The sequence below is a fragment of the Lethenteron reissneri genome, chromosome 67, assembly GCF_015708825.2.
Source record: "Lethenteron reissneri isolate LAM-NWPU_2019-01 chromosome 67, ASM1570882v1, whole genome shotgun sequence".
NCBI classification, from domain to species: domain Eukaryota; kingdom Metazoa; phylum Chordata; class Hyperoartia; order Petromyzontiformes; family Petromyzontidae; genus Lethenteron; species Lethenteron reissneri.
Genome location: NC_083845.1, coordinates 5779802 through 5803261, shown reverse-complemented (window position 1 = coordinate 5803261; position 23460 = coordinate 5779802). Strand labels below are relative to the sequence as shown.

The following is a 23460-nucleotide window of genomic DNA, read 5'->3' as shown; positions in this document are numbered from 1 at the left end:
AATAAAATCCTCAGGTGAAGAAACAAAAAAAAATCCTCAGGTGAAGAAACAAAAAATAAAATAAAATCCTCAGGTGAAGAAACAAACAATAAAATAAAATCCTCAGGTGAGGAAACAAAAATAAAATAAAATCCTCAGGTGAAGAAACACAAAATAAAATAAAATCCTCAGAAGAAACTAAAAATTAAATAAAATCCTCAGGTGAAGAAACAAAAAATTAAATAAAATCCTCAGGTGAAGAAACAAAAAATAAAATGAAATCCTCAGGTGAAGAAACAAAAAATAAAATGAAATCCTCAGGTGAAGAAACAAAAAATTAAATCCTCAGGTGAAGAAACAAAAAATAAATAAAATCCTCAGGTGAAGAAACAAACAATAAAATAAAATCCTCAGGTGAAGAAACAAACAATAAAATAAAATCCTCAGGTGAGGAAACAAAAAATAAAATAAAATCCTCAGGTGAAGAAACACAAAATAAAATAAAATCCTCAGGTGAAGAAACAAACAATAAAATAAAATCCTCAGGTGAGGAAACAAAAAATAAAATAAAATCCTCAGGTGAAGAAACAAAAAATAAAATAAAATCCTCAGGTGAAGAAACAAAAAAATCCTCAGGTGAGGAAACAAAATAATAAAATCAAGGAGTCAGCGAGGTCCCATGAAGTACAGTCCACAACAACAACAACAATGACAGGACAGAATCGATTCCCGATCCTGGTTATCACAACCCGCTAACATAATAATCGACTCGGAATCGATTCCCCTCCAACACCCACCCGACGCCATTGAATCCGCCGTCGATTTCAAACTGCAACGTCGATTCAAGGGAATCGATTCTCGTCTTCACCACTTTGAAACAGCATGGCGGATGCGGTGGTGGCGTTGCTCGCTCGCCTCGGATGCTGCGATGATCGAGCCGAGGCCTTGCAGAGCCTCAAGACGGCCGTGTTCGCCTCGCAGCCCTCCACACTCGCCGGCGTCAGCCTGGAGCCGCTCTTCGACATCCTCGACTGCGGGGATAGGTGCGTGAGCGTTTCCCACTAAACCGGTCATCCTCAGTCAGTCGACTCATGGCACCTGCTGGGTCTGTTCTGTGACCTGCACCTAGCCTGGCACAGTAGGGGTACAGGTGGTGCATTACCGGTCATCTCAGTCAACCCACGGCACCTGCTGGGTCTGTGCCGTGACCTGCACCTAGCCTGGCACAGTGGGGGGGTACAGGTGGTAACACGCGTGTTGGTGGTTACACGCGTGTTGGTGTGTTTAGTTGGTTGTCCATCCCCCCGAACCTCCAATTAGGACGGCTGTCTACGTACGGTGCGAATGAAGTTCAACGTTACATGCAAGGTGCACCTAGCGTGGCACAAGCGCCGTGGTGACGTCACTGCTGCTGTCGCTGCTGTTGCTGCTGTTGTTGTTACTGCTGCTGCTGTCGCTGCTTCTGCTGCCGCGATTGCTGCTACGGCTGCTGCTGCTGTTATCGCTGTTGCTACTGTTGCTATTGTTGCTGCTGCTGCTGCCGCTGCTGCTGTCGCTGCTGCTACTGCTGCTGTTGTTGCTGCTGCTATTGCTACTGCTGCTACTGCTGCTTCTGCTGCTGTTGCTGCTGCTTCTGCTGCTGCTGTCGCTGCTGCTGCTACTGCTGCTGTTGTTGCTGCTGCTATTGCTACTGCTGCTACTGCTGCTTCTGCTGCTGTTGCTGCTGCTTCTGCTGCTGCTGTCGCTGCTGCTGCTACTGCTGCTGTTGTTGCTGCTGCTATTGCTACTGCTGCTACTGCTGCTTCTGCTGCTGTTGCTGCTGCTTCTGCTGCTGCTGTCGCTGCTGCTGCTACTGCTGCTGTTGTTGCTGCTGCTATTGCTACTGCTGCTACTGCTGCTTCTGCTGCTGTTGCTGCTGCTTCTGCTGCTGCTGTCGCTGCTGCTGCTACTGCTGCTGTTGTTGCTGCTGCTATTGCTACTGCTGCTACTGCTGCTTCTGCTGCTGTTGCTGCTGCTTCTGCTGCTGCTGTCGCTGCTGCTGCTACTGCTGCTGTTGTTGCTGCTGCTATTGCTACTGCTGCTACTGCTGCTTCTGCTGCTGTTGCTGCTGCTTCTGCTGCTGCTGTCGCTGCTGCTGCTACTGCTGCTGCTGTTGTCGCTGTTGCTACTGCTGTTGTCTCTACTGCTGCTGCTATTGTCGCTGCTGCTACTGCTGCTGCTTCTGCTGCTGTCACTGCTGCTGCCTGGCGCTGCTGCACAGGGAGCACACGGAGCTGTGCTGCGCCGTGCTGGAGCGGGCTCTGCACGGCGAGCAGCCGCAGCGTCTCCTCGCCGCCCATCGCCACAACCTCACCCGTGGCCTTCTGCACCCGCACGAGCTCGTCCGCCTTCTCTCCCTCACTCTGGTGACTCTTCATCAGTTTTTATTGTTACTGCTGCGGTATTATCATCATCATTACAGACGTTTTAAAACACATTGTCCTGCGGAGGGAGCTGGTAGGAACGTCGGGTTGCTCGGTCAATGGCCAGGGTCAACGGCCAGGGCGTGGTGTATTCCGCAAATATGCCCGACTGTGAGGGCGGGCACAAGCCGGCGTGAGTAGGTGAAACGTTGAGTTTTATAAGGGCACCACGGGGTGACCAGCCCCTCCCCACCCAGCTCCACTCCTCCCACCCCCCACCCAGCCCCACCCTCCCCACCCAGCCCCTCCCCACCCAGCCCCACCCCTCCCACCCCCCACCCAGCCCCATCCTCCCCACCCAGCCCCACCCCTCCCACCCCCCACCCAGCCCCACCCTCCCCACCCAGCCACTCCCCACCCTCCCCACCCAGCGGTGACATTTAGACAAGCGGCGGTGAACCCCGGCCGCGCCACGGCCGCCGTTGCGCTGGGTTACCTGGGTGGTGTCGTCCCGGACGCACTCGGTGGCGTGCGAGAGAAGGTCCGGTTGGCTCGCGATGTTCCCGACGCGATCTTCTCGATCTGAGAACAACCGATTCCAGCGCTGGTCGAAGGCCTCCTCCCCCTTCCCATCTCTCGGGAGAATCGCGGTGACGCAACAGTCAGTCCATCATTAGACCTCCTTTACCAGTACCAAAGTATGATCATAGGGTTTTCCCCCTTTTTTCTGGCAACAAAGTTTAAACCTTTTTACAAGGAATCATGTGGCGCATTCACCATAATACTTGTGGTGAAAATGCAAAAAAAAACACTCTGATAATATATGCATTGTCCTTGAAACTGATTGGCCCACACCAGAGATGGCTTTCTTTTGAGCCTCATCTCAATTGGTGCTAGACCAGAGGACGCCAAGAGGCGTAACGCTCAAAGACAATGGCACTATCAAAGTAATGAGGGCTCGGGGTGAGCATCTACATCATTAGACCTCCTTTGCTTGTTTGCATGTTGACCACAAGTATTGTGGTTAATGCAGACACACGATTCCTTGTAAGAAGGTTTCAGTTTTGCCAGAAAAAAGGGGAAAACCCCTACTCTTAGGTTTTTTCGGTAAAGTCACGTAGGTGAAAAATAAAAATTAATAAAAGTAATAATAGAAATAAAATAATAAATCACGACGTTACGGAGGCAACACAAGTCTCCGTCATCAGGTGGGACCGTCACAGCCAGATTTACTGTATCAAGTGAGGCAAAAAATTCCAAGATACAAGTTCTTAAATACACGTTAAGGGGGGGAGGAGGGGGGAGGGGCTTGACTTGTATTTAAGAACTTGTATCTTGAAAAAGCCTTTAGCCAGGCGGTGAGGAGGCAACGCTCGTGGCCTGCCATGCGGCACTGTGGAGGCAGTGAGGGTTTGCGGATCACCCGCACAGACGTTGCTAAAGGCGCTTCCCCGTAGAGCGTCAAGGTGCCGTACCCTGGCTTGCCAGCGGAATGCGGAACGGCAATAATTGTGGACTGATATCATCTCTCTCTGCTGTGTCGGATAGAGTATTGTCCCCCCGGTTTCCTATCATAGACCGTTCTAGCTCTCTATTTTCTAGAGACCCCATCAGAGGCAGTTCTGTGAGTCTGTTATCGTCTGGAGACTTAATCGGAGTCCGGTCCATCAAATCTGTTCTCATCTCGAGGCTGATTGGTCAACGTCGCGTGGCGTGGCTCCATCGGTTAACGCGGCGCTTTAAGCGTTGGTGCGTTCACGCCGTCCGTGCCATCCGTCACGGTGAGAGGGGGGGGGCCCTGTGAATCTCACTGAGATGGTGAAACTTGAGAACCTTTTCTTGCGTCGCTTGTTCGGAACTTTACCTCGAGAAGACAAAAACGGCCGCAGTTATCTTGGAAGGTGCGCACAAATTTGAGGCCCGAATCAGAGCCTAAAGGACCGGAGCGCATTTGTAAACATCCTTCCCCCGCACCTCCGATTCCTTCCCCCGCACCTCCAATTCGCGTGGTTGGCTACGTATGGTTGCGAAAGGTATTCGACATACATACGGTGAGATTGAAGTTCAACATACTGCGAAAGAAGTTAAACTTACATGCATACTTAAGGTGCGAAAGAAGTTCTACTTACGTACGTACGTTGCTAAATAAGTTCAACGTGCATACATTCGTCGCGGAGTTATGCGTGTATGTACGTTGAACTTCTTTTGCACCTTCTTGTTTCTTTCGGTAAAGTCACGTAGAAGGGAAGTAATAAAATAATAAAAATAAAACATAATAAAACAATTCTCACGACGTTTCGGCTACAACGCAAGCAGCCGTCTTCAGGTGAAGAATGAGACACTACCAAACTAGGAGCTTATATATAAGCTGCATTGGGGGTTGAAGAGCGCCTTAACAAAAAGAATGTGCATGTGAAGAGGGATTTAGCATATTCATGGAAAATGCGTAGGCGTTGGGCGGGGGGGTGTCAAAGTCATATTATGCCCATGCATTATGCAGGATCAGCAGCAACCAAGGGGGGTGCAGGGATTAGCAGTAACAAAGGAAAGGAATGTTAATGATATGTAGCTGCAGTTACTCAACAACCACGTAGAAAACTAAAGTATAAACTACATAAAAAACTAAAGTATAAACTGCATCGCACCATCAGTATACTTACTATACTCTATAATAAGCTGAGTTACTAACAGCAAGTAATACATTACAATTTTACCTCGTAAAATTCTATAATATGCTTCCATCTAAACCTTATTCTCTTACATCACACGAGCATATACCGTACTATATACTGCCATAGATAAACCCAACATTAAATTATATACTGTATTGCTGTAAACCAACCTATATCTTATACATTTAATATCACACTATGTATTATTCTACACACCCTAATGTGTATCGAAATGGTTTATTACGTCCTTCCAATGATTGCTGAGCCAGAATCCATCTTCTCGGTTAAAATTGTCTCTGTGTTTGTATATGTGGATCGCCTCATGAACGAATCTCTCATGATAGCCAGATGGCTTGCAGAGAACCTCTGTCTTGGAGAAGTCAATATCATGTGAGCCCACTGAGTTGTAACAGTGATCTGCCACGGCTGAGGTGTTAGTCCTACCGTGTTTCAGGTCAGCTTTATGTTCACGGATGCGGTCCGAGACATGTCGTTTGGTTTCACCAATGTAACTGCTACCACAGAGGCAACTTAGTTTGTAGACGCCAGGGTACTGTATGTCTGGAACCACATCTTTTACAGACGGTACCAGATCACGGATTTTATGTACTGTGTTGAATCGGACCTGGATCTTGTGTTTAATCAGGATTTTGGAGATCTTTTTTGTGACCCCAGCAATGTAGGGTAAGATGATGGTCTTGAAAGGCTCCTCAACAGGATCCTTCTTGATGGTTGGAGTGATGGCTTTGCGGATTGTATAGTCGGAGTAACCATTTGCCTTAAGAGCTTGGCGTACGTGTTTGAGTTCACTGGAAATGTGTTCATGGTCGGAGATGCATTGGGCTCTATGATATAGAGTCTTGATGAGGGAATTCTTCTGGGATGGATGGTGGTGGGAATCCGGTTTTAGATAAGCATCCGTGTGGGTGGCTTTCCTGTAGACTTCCCTTCTACGTGACTTTACCGAAAGAAACAAGAAGATGAATCCCTGCAGTCACGAAAGCTTTAAATCGAAAAATTCTTTTGCACCGTACGTAACCCACAGTGCTGATCGTAGGTGAAGCGATAAGATCGGCTCGCTGTGCCAGGGACGGACGGACGGGCTGACTGACTGAGGGACGGACTGATGGCTTGACTGGCCGACTGACAATCGGACAGACTGACGGACATCAGTGTTGCGTCGCAGCGACTCTCCCGAGGGATGGGAGGGGGCAGAGGGCCTTCGTCCAGCGGTCGAATCGGTTGTCCTCAGATCGAGAGGATCGTGGGAGACGCGTCGTGCGTCGGCGACATCGCGAGCCAGCCGGACCTTCTCTCGCACGTCATCCAGTGCGTCCGGGACGACACCACGTCTGTGGCCACCCAGGTAACCCAGCGCGTACGGCATACCGCTCCTCGCAGAGGTGAGCCCCGGCGGCGGGGTTTCCGAATCGTTCGCGTCGCCCGTCTCGTCGTTGCGAAAGCAACGAGCGACAATAACAACAGTTGCAATGATTTACACCATTGGAACCTCATTTGCCAGTAAAAAATATGATCATTGTTTCTTTTACCCTTCTATCTGGCAACAAAACTGACACCTTTTTTTACACAGAGTCATGTTTGCATAGACCACAATACCTGCAGTCATGATGCAAACAAAAACATAACTCTGATGTATGCACTGTCCTTGAAGTTGATTGGTCCACAACCGAGACAGCTTTCCTTAGAGCCTAGTCTCACATGGGTTGGACCAGATGATGCCAAAAGGCGCACAATTCAAAGACAATGCACCATCAGAGTATAAGAGCTCAGGGTAAGCATTTACACCATTGGAACCTCCTTTGCCAGTAAAAAATATGATAATAGTTTTTTTACCCTTCTATCTGGCAACAAAACTGACACCTTTTTTACAAGGAGTCATGTTAACATAGACCACAATACCTGCAGTCATAATGCAAACAAAAACATAACTCTGATAATGTTTTTCAGAGTTATGTTTTTGTGTTTATCAGAGTTATGTTTTTGTTTGCATTACGACTGCAAGTATTGTGGTCTATGCAAACATGACTCCTTGTAAAAAAGGTGTCAGTTTTGTTGCCAGATGGAAGGGTAAAAAAACAATTATCAATTGCAATGATGGTCACGATCCCGTCTTTGCCGCCACCGCGCGGGGCAGGCCGTCCGCTGCCTGGCGCGCGTGGCCGCGGCCAGGGAGGGCCTCCAAGCGCTCTTCACCGGCACCCTCCTCGCCAAGCTCAACGGCGTCATGACGACCAGCGACGTCGTACGCTACCGCGTGTACGAGGTCAGAATTCTTCTTTCCTCTCCTTCCACCAGCAGCTTACTCCCTCGTCTGTGCTGTTGACGCAGTGCGACACTCCGGCCTTCGTGGGCGGTTGCAAACGGCACTCGCCCCGGCGATCTGCGCAGACGCGCGAACCGTGGCGAGATGTTAGCTGCCTCGCCTGGCATGCAGGAGGCCGTGGGTTCGATCCCGACCTTGACCCTGTTAAATTTCGATTGAAAGCTTTCGTGACTGCAGGGATTCATCTTGTTGGTTCTTTCGGTAAAGTCACGTAGAAGGGAAATAATAACATAATAAAAATAAAACATAATAAAATACAATTCTCACGACGTTTCGGCCACAACGCAAGCAGCCGTCCTCAGGTGAAGAACAGGTCTGTCGGAAAGACAGCGTGACTTTACCGAAAGAACCAAGAAGACTTGACCCTGTTGTATAATTGGAGTTTGCGGTGTCTCTCTCTCCCTCCCCATGGTCGCGTGGATTTTTCTCTGGGTCCTCCGGGTTTTCCCTCCCACGTTTAGAATGAACTTCACTCGTTCGGAGTATTTGGCTTACTATACATTTCCACATGATGATGATGAGCCACTTCGTTGGGCTATCATTTGTGGGCCAGGTCGCTTATGAAAAAGAGCTATGCAGGTCAGTGGGACTCACCTGGTAAAATAATAAAGGATTTAAAAACTATAAATCCTTTATATGCGTGGCATCGGTTTTATTTTATTATTCATTTCAGTTTTTCTTGAGTAAGAGTTTCATTTTTATCACATTGGTATTTTAAATTAAATATAAGGAAAGTCGTATATAAGGATTATAAGGTTTTCAGTTTTTGTATGATTGTTTATATTGTAAATTTTTGTTGTTTTCTTGAATAATTTTCTGTGTTTAGGAAAAATATATGATTGTGTTAGTGAAAATTTATTTTTTCCTAAAAAGTGAAAAATTTTGGAAAAAAATTTTCACGAAAATAAATTGTCACGCACAACGAGTCTGTGTGGAAAATGTCAGCTCGATTGGATCACGGGAAGTGGGTTAAAAAACGACCGAAAGATTTGCACGGTCGTAAGCGCGCAAGCAAGCAAGCAAGCGAACTTAATATAAAGGATTTAAAAATCAAGTAAACGACCACACGGGGGATCTCTGTGTTTTGTGTGGATGCCGCAGCTGGTGGTGGAGATTGCGGGAGCGTCGCCCACGTCGCTGCGCTACTGCGACGAGGCCGGGTTCATCTCCCGCCTCGTCGCCGAGCTGGTGGGCAACGATGTGCTCATCCGGTGAGAGAGCACGCTCCCACGCTCGCACGCTCACTCGCACGCTCGCACGCTCACACGCTCGCACGCTCGCACGCTCACCCACTCGCACACTCGCACGCTCACACACTCGGCCACCAGCTCACACTCTCACCCGCTCGCACACTCGCACGCTCGCACGCTCACACGCTCACACTCTCACCCGCTCACACTCGCACACTCTCATGCTCACACGCTTACCCACTCACACTCTCACCTGCTCACACGCTCACACGCTCACACGGCTCATCCGGTGAGACGGCACGCTCGCACGCTCGGCCACCAGCTCACACCCTCGCACACTCTCACCCTCTCACCCGCTCACCCGCTCAGCCACCAGCTCACACTCTCACCCGCTCACACTCTCACCCACTCAGCCACCAGCTCACACTCTCACCCGCTCACTCTCTCACCCACTCAGCCACCAGCTCACACCCTTGCCCGCTCACACTCTCACACTCTCCCGCTCACACGTTCACACTCTCCCGTTCACCCGCTCAACCACCAGCTCACACTCTCACCAGCTCACACTCTCACCCGCTCACACTCTCACCCACTCACACTCTCACCCGCTCACACGGCTCACCCGCTCACACTCTCACCTGCTCAACCACCAGCTCACACCCTTGCTCGCTCAGCTACCAGCTCATTCTCTCACACTCTCACCCACTCACCCTCTCACACTCTCACCCACTCACACTCTCACCCACTCACCCTCTCACACTCTCACCCACTCACACGCTCAGCCACCAGCTCACACTCTCACCTGCTCAGCCACCAGCTCACACCCTCGCCCGCTCACACCCTCGCCCGCTCAGCTACCAGCTCACACCCTCGCCCGCTCACACCCTCGCCCGCTCAGCTACCAGCTCACACCCTCGCCCGCTCACACGCTCACACTCTCACACCCTCACCCACTCACACTCTCGCCCGCTCAGCTACCAGCTCACACTCTCGCCCGCTCACATGCTCACACTCTCACACCCGCACCCACTCACACTCTCACCCGCTCAGCCACCAGCTCACACTCTCACCCGCTCACACTCTCGCCCGCTCACACCCTCGGCCACTCACACCCTCGCCCACTCACACTCTCACCCGCTCAGCTACCAGCTCACACCCTCGCCCGCTCACACTCTCACCCGCTCACACTCTCACCCGCTCACACCCTCGCCCGCTCACACCCTCGCCCGCTCACACCCTCGCCCACTCACACTCTCACCCGCTCAGCTACCAGCTCACACCCTCGCCCGCTCACACCCTCGCCCGCTCACACTCTCACCCGCTCACACCCTCGCCCGCTCACACCCTCGCCCGCTCACACCCTCGCCCACTCACACTCTCACCCGCTCAGCTACCAGCTCACACCCTCGCCCGCTCACACCCTCGCCCACTCACACTCTCACCCGCTCAGCTACCAGCTCACACTCTCACCCGCTCAGCTACCAGCTCACACCCTCGCCCACTCCACCGCGGGCTGCACTGGAGACCGCCACCTGTCTGTGTGCAGCGCGACGAGCGCAGAGACGGTGAGCGGCCTGGTGCGCTCCCCGCACGGCCGTCACCACCTCCTCCACGCCGGCATCGTGGACCGCATCGCCGGGCTCCTGCAGGACGCACACAGCGACCCCTTCTGCGACCTCTACCTCCCCGGTGCCGAACACGGATCGCTTTACACTATGAGACATCTCCTTTACCAGTGTAATGTGAGGATATATCCGGCTCACTGACGTATCACAACTCGTCATGGTGATTGGCTCTGCCGGTCCTGGTTTACAGCCAATGGGGGGAAGCCTGGGGGCGTGGCCCTGACGTAATGGAAAGGTGACAGCTGTAAGGATTGGTTCTGCTGGCTTTGGCCACAGCCAATGGGGAGACGAGTCAGGGGCGTGGTCCCGGGAGCCTACGAGGGGGCCTGGAATATTCCACGGAGGCTAACGAGGATTGGCGGAAACGTATCATGTGACCCGGGTATTAAATAGGGGTGGAGACGAGCGACACGTGGTCAGAACGGGAACGAACGGAGGAAGGGGGCCACGCGGGGCTCCGGGTTGCCACGTGGCAGTGTGTGTCTCTCTCTCTCTATCTGTCCCTCTCACGCTGCCTGTCAGCAGTGTGAAGGAAAAGCTGTAATACAAGTTGAATAAAAGACGGATTCCAGAAGTCGCCCCAACGAGCTTTATTACACCAGTGCCAAAATATAGTAGTAGGTTTTTACCCTTTCAACTGGTACAAAAACTGACACCTTTATACAAGGCATCATGTTTGCAATAACCACAGCACAAGCAGTCAAAATGCAAACAAAAAGAAACAACTTTTTGAGTTGTGCGCCTTTTGGCGTCATCTGGTCCAACACCAATGGAGACTAGGCTCTAAGAAAAGCTGTCTCGGGTGTGGACCAATCAACTTCAAGGACAGTGCATACCATTATCAGAGTTGTTTCTTTTTGTTTGCATTTTGACTGCTTGTGTTGTGGTTATTGCAAACATGATGCCTTGTATAAAGGTGTCAGTTTTTGTACCAGTTCAAAGGATAAAAACCTACTACTACACTTGTTTAACCCATGAAAGTCTCAGCGAGTTCTAAATCCCTTTTATTTTACCAGGCCCAAAGAACCAGCAGACCAACCCTCCGCGCGTGTCCCCGCCACCCCCCCCCCCCTCCTCCCCGTGCCCCCACCCCTCTCCCCTCTTCCCCCAGGTCTGGTGAAGTTTTTCGCCCGGCTAGCGGTGCTGGAAGGGCCCGGGGCGCTGTGCGAGCGCTACCCTCCGTTCCTCGCCGCCGTTTCCTCCATGCTGCTGGGTCCGGAGCCCGGCCTCAACTCCGTGGCTCTCGACACCATCGGCCTCATCGCCCGCTCCGCCGAGGGCAAGCGAGTGCTCGGCAAGGAGGGTGAGCGGGTGGGTGGGTGGGCAGACGGGTGGGTGGGTGTGTGGGTGAGTGGGCGGCTGGGCGTACGGGCGGGTGAGCGGGCGGGTGGGTGAGTGGGCGGGTGGGTGAGTGGGCGGGTGGGTGAGTGGGCGGGTGGGTGAGTGGGCGGGTAAGCGAGCGGACAGACCGGTGGGTGAGCGGGTAGGTGAGTGGGCAGTTGGGCATACGGGCGGGTGAGTGGGCGGGTGGGTGAGTGGGTGGGTGAGCGAGCGGACAGACCGGTGGGTGAGCGGGTGGGTGAGCGGGCGGGCAGGTGGGTGGGCGAGTGAGCGGGCGGGGCAGACTGGCAGGTGAGCGAGCGGGTGGGTGAGCGGGCGGGCAGACTGGTGGGTGAGCGGGCGGGTGGGTGAGCGGTGGGTGAGGCAACAGGTTCCGTGTCAATATCAACAAGTGTATAATGGCCGACGTTTCGGGTGACAGCCCTCCTGCACAGCAACATTGAAGCCGGGTATTCGATTGTTGGCAGTCAGGGGGAGTGCACGTTTCCACCCTCCTCGAACGTCGAAGAGATTGTCCAATCGGTGCACTGGGTACATCTCTTTATTTAACAGGCATGCAGTTCCCACAGCTGCTCAAGAGGATGGGGAACCTGATGCAGAACTCTCCCACTGAGATGCGGGCGCGATGCCTGGATACCATCGCAGCCGTGCTGTCCGTGCCGGTAGGATCGCAGCTCACCTGCATGCCCACTCGCCCAACCACTCGCCCACCCACCTACATGCCCACGCTTGTAACCACATACACGGCGACTCGCCCACTCACCCATCCAAATATCTACATACCCACTCACTCACCCACCCATCCACCTACACGCCCACACATGTAACCACATACACGGCTACTCACCCATACAAACATCTACATGCGCGCTCGCCCACCCACCTGCACGCCCACGCGTGTAACCACATACACGGCAACTCGCCCACTCACCCATCCAAATATCTACATGCCCACTCACTCACCCACCCACCTACATGCCCACGCATGTTACCACATACACGAATACTCACCCATACAAATATCTACATGCACACTCACCCACCCACCTACATGCCCACGCGTGTAACCACATACACGAATACTCACCCATACAAATATCTGCATGCCCACTTCACCCACCCACTTACTGACCCATCTACATATCTGTGGTGTGTGTGTTGACGATGTGTGTGTGTTGGCGGTGTGTGTGTGTTGGCGGTGTGTGTGTGTGTTGGCGGTGTGTGTGTTTGCGGTGTGTGTGTTGGCGGTGTGTGTGTGTAATTTCCGTGTGTGTGTGTGTTGCCGGTGTGTGTGTGTTGGCGGTGTGTGTGTGTGTTGGCGGTGTGTGTGTTTGCGGTGTGTGTGTTGGCGGTGTGTGTGTGTAATTTCCGTGTGTGTGTGTGTTGCCGGTGTATGTGTGTTGGCAGTGTGTGTGTGTTGGTGGTGTGTGTATTGGCGGTGTGTGTGTTGGCGGTGTGTGTGTGTGTGTTGGCGGTGTGCATATTGGCTGTGTGTGTGTAATTTCCATGTGTGTGTGTGTTGGTGGTGGTGGTGTGTGTGTATGTTGGTGTGTGTGTTGGCGATGTATGTCTGTAAGGAGGGTGAGGGTGAGGAGGCGGTAGAGGTGAGCGAGCGGTGGTTCTGGGCTCTCGCCCCGCGCCCCTTCGACCTCCTCCGCGGGATCTGCACGCAGCCCTTCCCCGAGCTCCACTGCAGTGCCCTACACGTCCTCACGGTGCGATCGCTCTCCCCGCCTCGTCTCCCCCTGCAGTTTTTCTCATCTCTTTCGGTAAAGTCAAGTAGGTAGAGAAAATAATAGATCACGACGTTTCGATCGCAACACAGGCAATCGTCATCAGGTGGGGCAACCACAGCAAGAAAAACTGCTGAAGTAGACAAGAAAAAGCAGTTTTTCTGGCTGTGGTTGTTCCACCTGATGACGATTGCTTGTGTTGCGATCGAAACGTCGTGATCTATTATTTTATACCCACGTGACTTTACCGAAAGAACCAAAGAGTATGGATTCCTGCAGTCACGAAAGCTTCAAATCGAAATTTTTTTTCTCATCTCTTTGTGTCTACTCTATTGTTTATCTCGCTCCCTGCAGTCATCAGCCGTGCATTTCTACGTCTCTTTCCCTGAACAGCAATAACACAGCAGGATGTTACCACCCTCAATAGCAGCAGCAGCAGCAGCACGACTGCTCTTTCCACCACCGCCACCACCACCATCATCATCATCTCCACCATCGTCATGGATAGCAGCAGCACTAACAGCCGCAGCATGATGACTATACCTCCATCACCACGACCGCCATCACCACGACCGCCATCGTCTCCGTCGTCACTACTGGGCGACCTACTCACCACCATCGCCGCCACCATCGTTAGCGTCTGGAGTAGCAGAATCATCATCATCAGCGCTAATTCTGGCATCGTCATCACAATTATAACATCATCACCACCACCAGCATCATCATCACCACCATCAACATCACCATCACCACCATCAACATCACCATCACCACCAGTATCACCATCATCACCACCACCACCAACAATCACAACAAACTCACTAACAACCTCCTGCCACTCTCTCACAGCCCTAACCCAAACCCGCACCCTAACTCCAAACACTCACACCCTAACCCCAACCCTATACGCTAACTCTCATCGACACCCTAACTGACACTCTGAACCTAACCCACAACATAACCTAAACCATAGCCTACACCCTAACCCATACCCTAACCCACCCCCAAATACACACCCATACCCTAACACCCATACCTTAACCTATACCCTAACCCACACGCTAACCAACTCCCTAACACAGACCCTAACCCACACCCTAACCCACACCCTAACCCACACCCTAACCCACACCCAAATACACACCCATACCCTAACACCCACACCCTTACCCACACCCTAACCACACCCTAACCCACACCCTAACCCCCACACCCTAACCCACACCCTAGCCCACATCCTAACACACACCCTCACCCACACTCTAACGCACACCATAACTCACACCCTAACCTGCACCCTAACTCGAACCCACACCCTAACCCACAACCTCACCCACTCCCTCACCCACACCCTAACCCACACCCTCACCCACACCCTAACCCACACCCTAACCCACACCCTAACCCACACCTTAACCCACACACCCTAACCCACACCCTAACCCACACTCTCACCACCACCCTCACCCACACGCTAACCAACACCCTAACTCGAACCCACACCCTAACCCACACCCTAACTCGAACCCACACCCTAACTCACACCCTAACCCACACCCTAACCTACACCCTAACCCACACCCTAACCCACACCCTAACCCACACCCTAACTCGAACCCACACTCTAACCCACCCCCTAACCCACACCCTAACCCACACCCTAACTCGAACCCACACCCTAACTCACACCCTAACCCACACCCTAACCCACACCCTAACTCGAACCCACACCCTAACCGACCCCCTAACCCACACCCTAACCCACACCCTAACCCGCGCCCTCACTCGAACCCACACCCTAACCCACACCCTAACCCACACCCTAACCCATACCCTAACCCACACCCTAACCCACACCCTAACCCACACCCTAACCCACACCCTAACCCACACCCTCACCCACACCCTAACCCACACCCTAACCCACACCCTAACCCGCGCCCTCACTCGAACCCACACCCTAACCCACACCCTAACCCACACCCTAACCCACACCCTAACCCACACCCTAACCCACACCCTAACCCACACCCTAACCCACACCCTAACCCACACCCTAACCCACACCCTCACCCACACCCTAACCACACCCTCACCCACACCCTCACCCGCACCCTCACTCGCACCCTAACCCACACCCTCACCCACACCCTCACCCACACCCTAACCACACCCTCACCCACACCCTCACCCACACCCTCACCCACACCCTCACCCACACCCTAACCACACCCTCACCCACACCCTCACCCACACCCTAACCACACCCTCACTCGCACCCTAACCCACACCCTCACCCACACCCTAACCCACACCCTAACCCACACCCTCACCCACACCCTAACCCACACCCTAACCCACACCCTAACCACACCCTCACCCACACCCTCACCTACACCCTCACCCACACCCTCACCTACACCCTCACCCACACCCTCACTCGCACCCTAACCCACACCCTAACCCACACCCTCACCCACACCCTAACCCACACCCTAACTCACACCCTAACCCACACCCTAACCCACACCCTAACCCACACCCTAACCCACACCCTAACCCACACCCTCACCCACACCCTAACCCACACCCTAACCCACACCCTAACCCACCCCCTAACCCACACCCTAACCCACACCCTAACCCACTCCCTAACCCACACCCTTACCCACCCTAACCCACACCCGAACCCACACCCTAACCCGCTCCCTAACCCGCACCCTAACCTACACCCTAACCCACACCCTTACCCGCACCCTAACCCACACCCTAACCTACACCCTAACCCACACCCTAACCCACACCCTCACCCACACCCTAACCCACACCCTAACTCACACCCTCACCCACCCCCTAACCCACCCCCTAACCCACACCCTAACCCGCGCCCTAACCCACACCCTCACCCACACCCTCACCCACACCATAACCAACAGCCTCACCCACACCCTCACCCTCACCCACACACTCACGCACACCCACACCCTCACCCACACCCTCACCCACACCCTCACCCGCACCCTAACCCGCGCCCTAACCACACCCTCACCCACACCCTCACCCTAACCCTCACCTGCTTACCTCTCAGGCGATCGCAGGGCAGCCGTGGGCCCAGCGCCTCATGTCGGACTCCCCGGGCTTCGTCGAGTTCCTCACGGATCGCTCGCCGGGACCCGGCAAGGAGGCGCGCGAGGCCCGGCACGCGCTGGTGCGGGCGCTGGCCGAGTCGGCCACAGCCCCGGGAACGCTGGGGGGCCCCGCGGTGCTGAGGCTGCGAGCGCACGCGCGGGAGGGGCCGCACCGCGTACGGGCCGAGGCGCGCATCGTTGCCATGGAGGGCGCCGAGTGACAGGGTGGAACTCGCGCGTACGGTGGTGTGTGTGTAGCGGTGGTGTGTGTGGGGAGCGGTGGTGTGAAGGGAGCGGTGGTGTGTATGTGTGTGTGGGGAGCGGTGGTGTGTGTGTGCGTGTGTGGGGAGCGGTGGTGTGTGTATGTGTGTGTGGGGAGCGGTGGTGTGTGTGGGGAGCGGTGGTGTGAAGGGAGCGGTGGTGTGTATGTGTGTGTGGGGAGCGGTGGTGTGTGTATGTGTGTGTGGGGAGCGGTGGTGTGTGTGGGGAGCGGTGGTGTGTATGTGTGTGTGTGGGGAGCGGTGGTGTGTATGTGTGTGTGTGGGGAGCGGTGGTGTGTGTGGGGAGCGGTGGTGTGAAGGGAGCGGTGGTGTGTATGTGTGTGTGGGGAGCGGTGGTGTGTGTATGTGTGTGTGGGGAGCGGTGGTGTGTATGTGTGTGTGTGGGGAGCGGTGGTGTGTATGTGTGTGTGGGGGGAGCGGTGGTGTGTGTATGTGTGTGTGGGGAGCGGTGGTGTGTGTGTGCGTGTGTGGGGAGCGGTGGTGTGTGTGGGGGAGCGGTTGTGTGTGTGAGTGTGTGGGGAGCGGTGGTGTGTGTGTGAGTGTGTGGGGAGCGGTGGTGTGAAGGGAGCGGTGGTGTGTATATGTGTGTGGGGAGCGGTGGTGTGTGTGTGCGTGTGTGGGGAGCGGTGGTGTGCGTGTGCGTGGGGGAGCGGTTGTGTGTGTGGGGAGCGGTTGTGGGTGTGTGTGTGTGGGGAGCGGTGGTGTGTGTGGGGGAGCGGTTGTGTGTGTGCGTGTGTGGGAGCGGTGGTGTGTGTGGGGAGCGGTGGTGTGTGTGTGTGTGTGGGGGGAGCGGTGGTGTGTGTGTGGGGAGCGGTGGTGGGTGTGTGGCGGTGGTGTGTGTGTGGGGAGCGGTGGTGTGTGTGAGTGTGTGGGGAGCGGTGGTGTGTGTGTGCGTGTGTGGGGAGCGGTGGTGTGTGTGTGCGTGTGTGGGGAGTGGTGGTGTGTGTGTGTGTGTGGGGGGAGCGGTGGTGTAGCGGTTAACGTGCTGCGCTACGAACCCAGCGGACCGAGTTCCATACCCGCTCACGGCCAACACCAGTGACAATTATCTGAAGCGGTCCTTGGCCTTCCCTAGGTCGACTCAGCCTTAAACGAGTACCTAGCGTGGTGTGTAAATTTTGCCACTCAGGAGACAAAGGCGGCCGGGCGTGGTACTGACCACCCGGCCTTCATAGGTGCTCGCTCACAGCACTTGCCCCAACAGTCTGTTCAGGCTGTATGGGGTAGTCTTAGTTTTTTCGTATCAGCTTCTATGGAGGAGGAGGCTCGTTAAGGACGCTACTACTGGGCAGTTGGAGGCAGTCGCCCTCCAGCAACAGGAGCGACGCTCACAACAACGAGCGGAGCGCCGGGCGGCTAAAACTCAGCGAGTTGGCACAGTAGGGGGCACAGGTGGTGCATCGGCCACTCATCTCAGTCGGTCGACCCGTGGCACCCGAGTCTGTCCCATGACCTCCTGTCAGCGAGCCTTCGACACTTCACGTGGTCTCAAAGCCCACCGAGCCTGGCACAGGCACCGTGGCGGTTATTATTATTATTGGTGAGGATGGTGATGGGGATGATGGAGATCTCATCTCGGCGAAAACCGTTGATGCCCCTGCCCTCCGCAGAGGTCGCAACCGGGTACCCGATACCCGTACCCTACCCGATACCCGGCCGGGTACGGGTACCCGTTTGCGACCCTGGTGCGGCCGGGTACGGGTAGACCGTGAGTCACTGGTGAGTCACCGTTTGTCACTCATTTCCCAACGTCTTGTCTCTTCTCACAATTCAAGTTCCTAGAATCAACCCACCCGCGCCTGCAACATGGCTTCATCCCAGAGGTCGCAAACAGGTACCCAATACCCGTACCCTACCCGTACCCGACCGGGTACGGGTAGGGTACGGGTACGGCCGGGTACTGGTACCCATTTGCGACCCTGGTGCGACCGGGTACGGGTAAGGAATCAAAACCCGTTTGCGACCTCTGCCCCTCCGTGCCTCCTCGCTTGCCCAACGCGTTCAACCTCCTCCACATCCCACGGCCGTGCCACAGGCACCTGTTGCAATGCTGGTCGGATCAATGTGTGTACGGGTGGCTCCGTACAGTGGGAAAGGAAGTTCAGCATACATACACACATACTGCCCATAGACTCAACACTGCCCATAGACTCAACACTGCCCATAAACTCAACACTGCCCATAGACTCAACACTACCCATAGACTCAACACTACCCATAGACTCAACACTGCCCATAGACTCAACACTGCCCATAGACTCAACACTACCCATAGACTCAACACTGCCCATAGACTCAACACTGCCCATAGACTCAACACTGCCCATAGACTCAACACTGCCCATAGACTCAACACTGCCCATAGACTCAACACTGCCCATAGACTCAACACTGCCCATAGACTCAACGCTGCCCATTCACTCAACGCTGCCCATTCACTCATCACCGCCCATAGACTCAAGACCGCCCATAGGTTCAACACCACCCATAGACTCAACACTGCCCATAGACTCAACACTGCCCATAGCCTCAACACTGCACCTCCGATTAGCGCAGTTGGCCACGTGCGGTGTGAAAGAAGCTCAACATTCCATACAACAAACGGCGATAATGATTCGCTGGTTAAGATCGGTTGTTCAGGGTGGCGGGCAGCTTTGAGGTCAGAGTTGCCGAGCCTGTACCACCGAGAGCCTGGGTTCGAGTCCAGGAGCCGGCCGCCTGTTTCTCAACCAGCTTCTGGAGTCGTGGATCCCGGCCTGCCACCAATGGCTGTACACAAAAAAAAACATTCATAATCAACGTTTTTGGGTTTAGATCGCGTTATTTATAAATGTGTCGTAACCCTCCACCACCCGACACGGCCAATCAGTAAAAAAGTGTCACGTTGACAAAAGACAAATAGTTCACTGCTTTAGCCCACCGGTGTGTTGAAGCGTGAAACCACAACATCAAAGTGTAAATGTTGTGGTTTCACGCTTCAAAACGCCGGTGGGCTAAAGCAGTGAACTATTTGTTTTTTGTCAACGTGACACTTTTTTACTGATTGGCCGTGTCGGGTGGTGGAGGGTTACGACACATTTATAAATAACGCGATCTAAACCCAAAAACGTTGATTATGAATAATATTGGTTGCGAAAGCCTACGTGTTAAAAAAAACCATCTACAATTTTTTTTTTGCTATTACTTAATTATAGTCCAGATCTTAAGACAAATTCCATTTTAATTTACACGTGCCGAATGCTGTTTGCAAGGCCCGGGTCGTAGTTGAGTAGTCATTACCCTGGTTTGGATTTTCTTCTCGGCAGTTTATTGCATTTATTGGCTTGATTTTTTTTTAATCCTTTATATTAAGTTCGCTTGCTTGCTTGCTTGCGTGCGTGCTTGCTTGCTTACGACCGTGCAAATCTTTCGGTCGTTTTTTTAACCCACTTCCCGTGATCCAATCGAGCTGACATTTTGCACACAGACTCGTTGTGCGAGACAATTAATGTTCGTGAAAAATTTGTTCCAAAATTTTACACTGTTTAGGGAAAACAAATTAAATATTTAATTACCAATTGCTTAATACTGGCAGACAATCATCTGACCCATAGGTGGCAGCCATCTCAAGCCAGAGGACGAGAGGACTCTAGCCGCCACGCATATAAAGGATTTATAGTGAAAAACTTTGTTTTTACGGGTTATACTTGTTGCCTTTCTCCATATCTTGCGAATGCAAATTCGGCAGATTGCTACGGAATCGCAGCGGATGGCTTCAAGAGGCGGCGTGGGGGGGGGGAGACGCTGAGGTTCAGCCTCCGCGCTCGCCACTAGAGTTCCGATAAGCGTAGGGGGTTCGCGGCGTGTGCCCTGTTTATTTTGTCAGACAAAAATAAAAACGTGACGACGAAAAAAGAAAACTGCCCTTTGGTTTCGTTTTTTTTTTAAACTCGCCGATCTCGTCAGGGCGCATGAACCATCACCACGGCGGTCACCGCTGCATCGCGCGGCGATTTCAAGACGCGCTGCTTCTGCGGCCGTCTGGAACGCTCTTCCCTTCCGATGTTTGGAAGCCACTGGGAGCTGTGATGCACTTGTAAATCATCGTCGTCTGGATTGACGAAACTCATTTCTTGAGAACTGCTTCTTGTGTTTAGTTTGTTGTCCTTCCCCCGCACCGCCGCGTAGCACAGCTGCGTACGGTGCAAAAGAAGTTAAACATGGACACTCATACTGCCCATAGACAACACTACCCATAGACACTATGAGATCTCTTTTACCAGTGGCAAAATATAATAGTAGGTTTTTACCCTTTTAACTGGTACAAAAGGTGTCAGTTTTGTACCAGTTAAAAGGGTAAAAACCTACTACTACCCATAGACTCACACTGCCCATAGACTCAACACTGCCCATAGACTCAACACTGCCCATAGACTCAACACTGCTCATAGACTCAACACTGCCCATAGACTCAACACTGCCCATAGACTCAACACTGCTCATAGACTCAACACTGCCCATAGACTCAACACTGCCCATAGACTCAACACTACCCATAGACTCAACACTGCCCATAGACTCAACACTGCCCATAGACTCAACACTACCCATAGACTCAACACTGCCCGTAGACTCAACACTGCCCATAGACTCAACACTGCCCGTAGACTCAACACTGCTCATAGACTCAACACTGCCCATAGACTCAACACTGCCCATAGACTCAACACTGCCCATAGACTCAACACTGCCCATAGACTCAACACTACCCATAGACTCAACACTGCCCATAGACTCAACTTCCCACAGACTCAACACTACCCATAGACTCAACACTACCCATAGACTCAACACCGCACCATAGACTCAACACTGCTCATAGACTCAACACTACCCATAGACTCAACACTGCACCATAGACTCAACACTGCCCATAGACTCAACACTGCTCATAGACTCAACACTGCCCATAGACTCAACACTACCCATAGACTCAACACTGCCCATAGACTCAACACTGCCCATAGACTCAACCACTACCCATAGACTCAACATACCCATAGACTCAACACTGCCATAGACTCAACCACTGCCCATAGACTCAACACTGCCCATAGACTCAACACTACCCATAGACTCAACACTACCCATAGACTCAACACTGACCCATAGACTCACCTGCCCATAGACTCAACACTGCCATAGACTCAACACTGCCCATAGACTCAACACTGCCCATAGACTCAACACTGCCCATAGACTCAACACTGCCCATAGACTCAACACTACCCATAGACTCAACACTGCCCATAGACTCAACACTGCTCATAGACTCAACACTGCCCATAGACTCAACACTACCCATAGACTCAACACTGCCCATAGACTCAACACTGCTCATAGACTCAACACTGCCCATAGACTCAACACTACCCATTGACTCAACACTACCCATAGACTCAACACTACCCATAGACTCAACACTGCACCTCCGATTAGCACGGATGGCTATGTAAGGTGTGAAAAAAGTTCAACATACATTCCAACAAGGCACAACCTTTGAAAATAAATACTGTATAGGCAGTAATCAAGTCCTGTGTCTCCTGAATTGGCACCTGTCCTGATGTCGAGGTTATATCATGGGACAAAGTTTGAAAAATAAGAATGAGATGTTACCCTATCTGGTAATAAAAACAGGTGTTAAGATGTTCGCACACAAAATAGGTACGATTTGCAATTCATCAAGTTACCGCACGCACTGTTATTCTGGTGAACATGCAAACACAAACATGGCACTGGTAGAAAATATGTGATGCGTTGTCTGTGAGGCTGATTGGCCTACACCAAAGACAGCAGCCTTGTACTGGTAGGAACCTGGTTACACCAGCCCACAGGGAATTATTCTGTCCGTCCGTCGTGCATCCAAAAATGGGAGGGGTGGGGCTGGGTGGAGAGGGGAGGGTGGGGAGGGGCTAGGTGGGGAGGGTGGGGAGGGGCTGGGTGGGGAGGGGCTGGGTGGGGAGGGTTGGGAGGGGTGGGGCTGGGTGGAGAGGGGCTGGGTGGGGAGGGTGGGGAGGGGCTGGGTGGGGAGGTTTAGGAGGGGTGGGGCTGGGTGGAGAGGGGCTGGGTGGGGAGGGTGGGGCTGGATGGGAGGGGTGGGGCTGGGTGGGGAGGGGCTGGTCACCCCGTGGTGCCCTTATAAAACTCAACGTTTCACCTACTCACGCCGGCTTGTGCCCGCCCTCACAGTCGGGCATATTTGCGGAATACACCACGCCGCTGTTGACCCTGCAGGCCATTGACCGAGCAACCCAACGTTCCTACCAGCTCCCTCCGCAGCAGGACAACGTGTTGCAGTCACTTGATTCCTTGCATAAAGGTTCCTACGTGTGTTTGAACATCTTAACACAACTCCTGTTCCATCGCCAGAATGGGGCAAACGCCTACTCTTGTCTTTTTTTTAGCAAACGGAAGCCTATCGTGCATGGCGCGGCGTTGCCCTTTGCACATCGTGTCCATGTGGGGGCGCCGAGCGAGCATCTTGCCGAGTGTCGATGCAGGCGTCCACGATGGGTTCTGCCATTCCACCCGCAGTGGGCAGTGTCTCAATAAACCAGAGGTCGCAAACGGGTTTTGATTCCTTACCCGTACACCGCCGCACCAGGGTCGCAAATGGGTACCCGTACCCGGCCGGCTACGGGTACCCGTTCCTTACCCGTACCCTACCCGAAATGAGTGACAAACGGTTACTCACCAGTGACTCACGGCCTACCCGTACCCGTACCC

At 53.2% G+C, this 23460-nt stretch overlaps 1 protein-coding gene across 1 annotated transcript; it reads left to right on the top strand.

Moving 5' to 3' along the window:
- The first annotated feature begins 847 nt into the window (after positions 1 to 847).
- PSMD5 (proteasome 26S subunit, non-ATPase 5) lies at positions 848 to 19482 on the top strand. Its single transcript, XM_061578758.1, has 10 exons — positions 848 to 1022; positions 2240 to 2384; positions 6306 to 6419; positions 7209 to 7337; positions 8499 to 8608; positions 10134 to 10276; positions 11324 to 11515; positions 12106 to 12215; positions 13131 to 13268; positions 16375 to 19482. Exons 1-10 carry the CDS (start codon positions 862 to 864, stop codon positions 16633 to 16635), a joined length of 1503 nt encoding a protein of 500 aa, XP_061434742.1. The 5' UTR covers positions 848 to 861; the 3' UTR covers positions 16636 to 19482.
- Positions 19483 to 23460: the final 3978 nt, after the last annotated feature.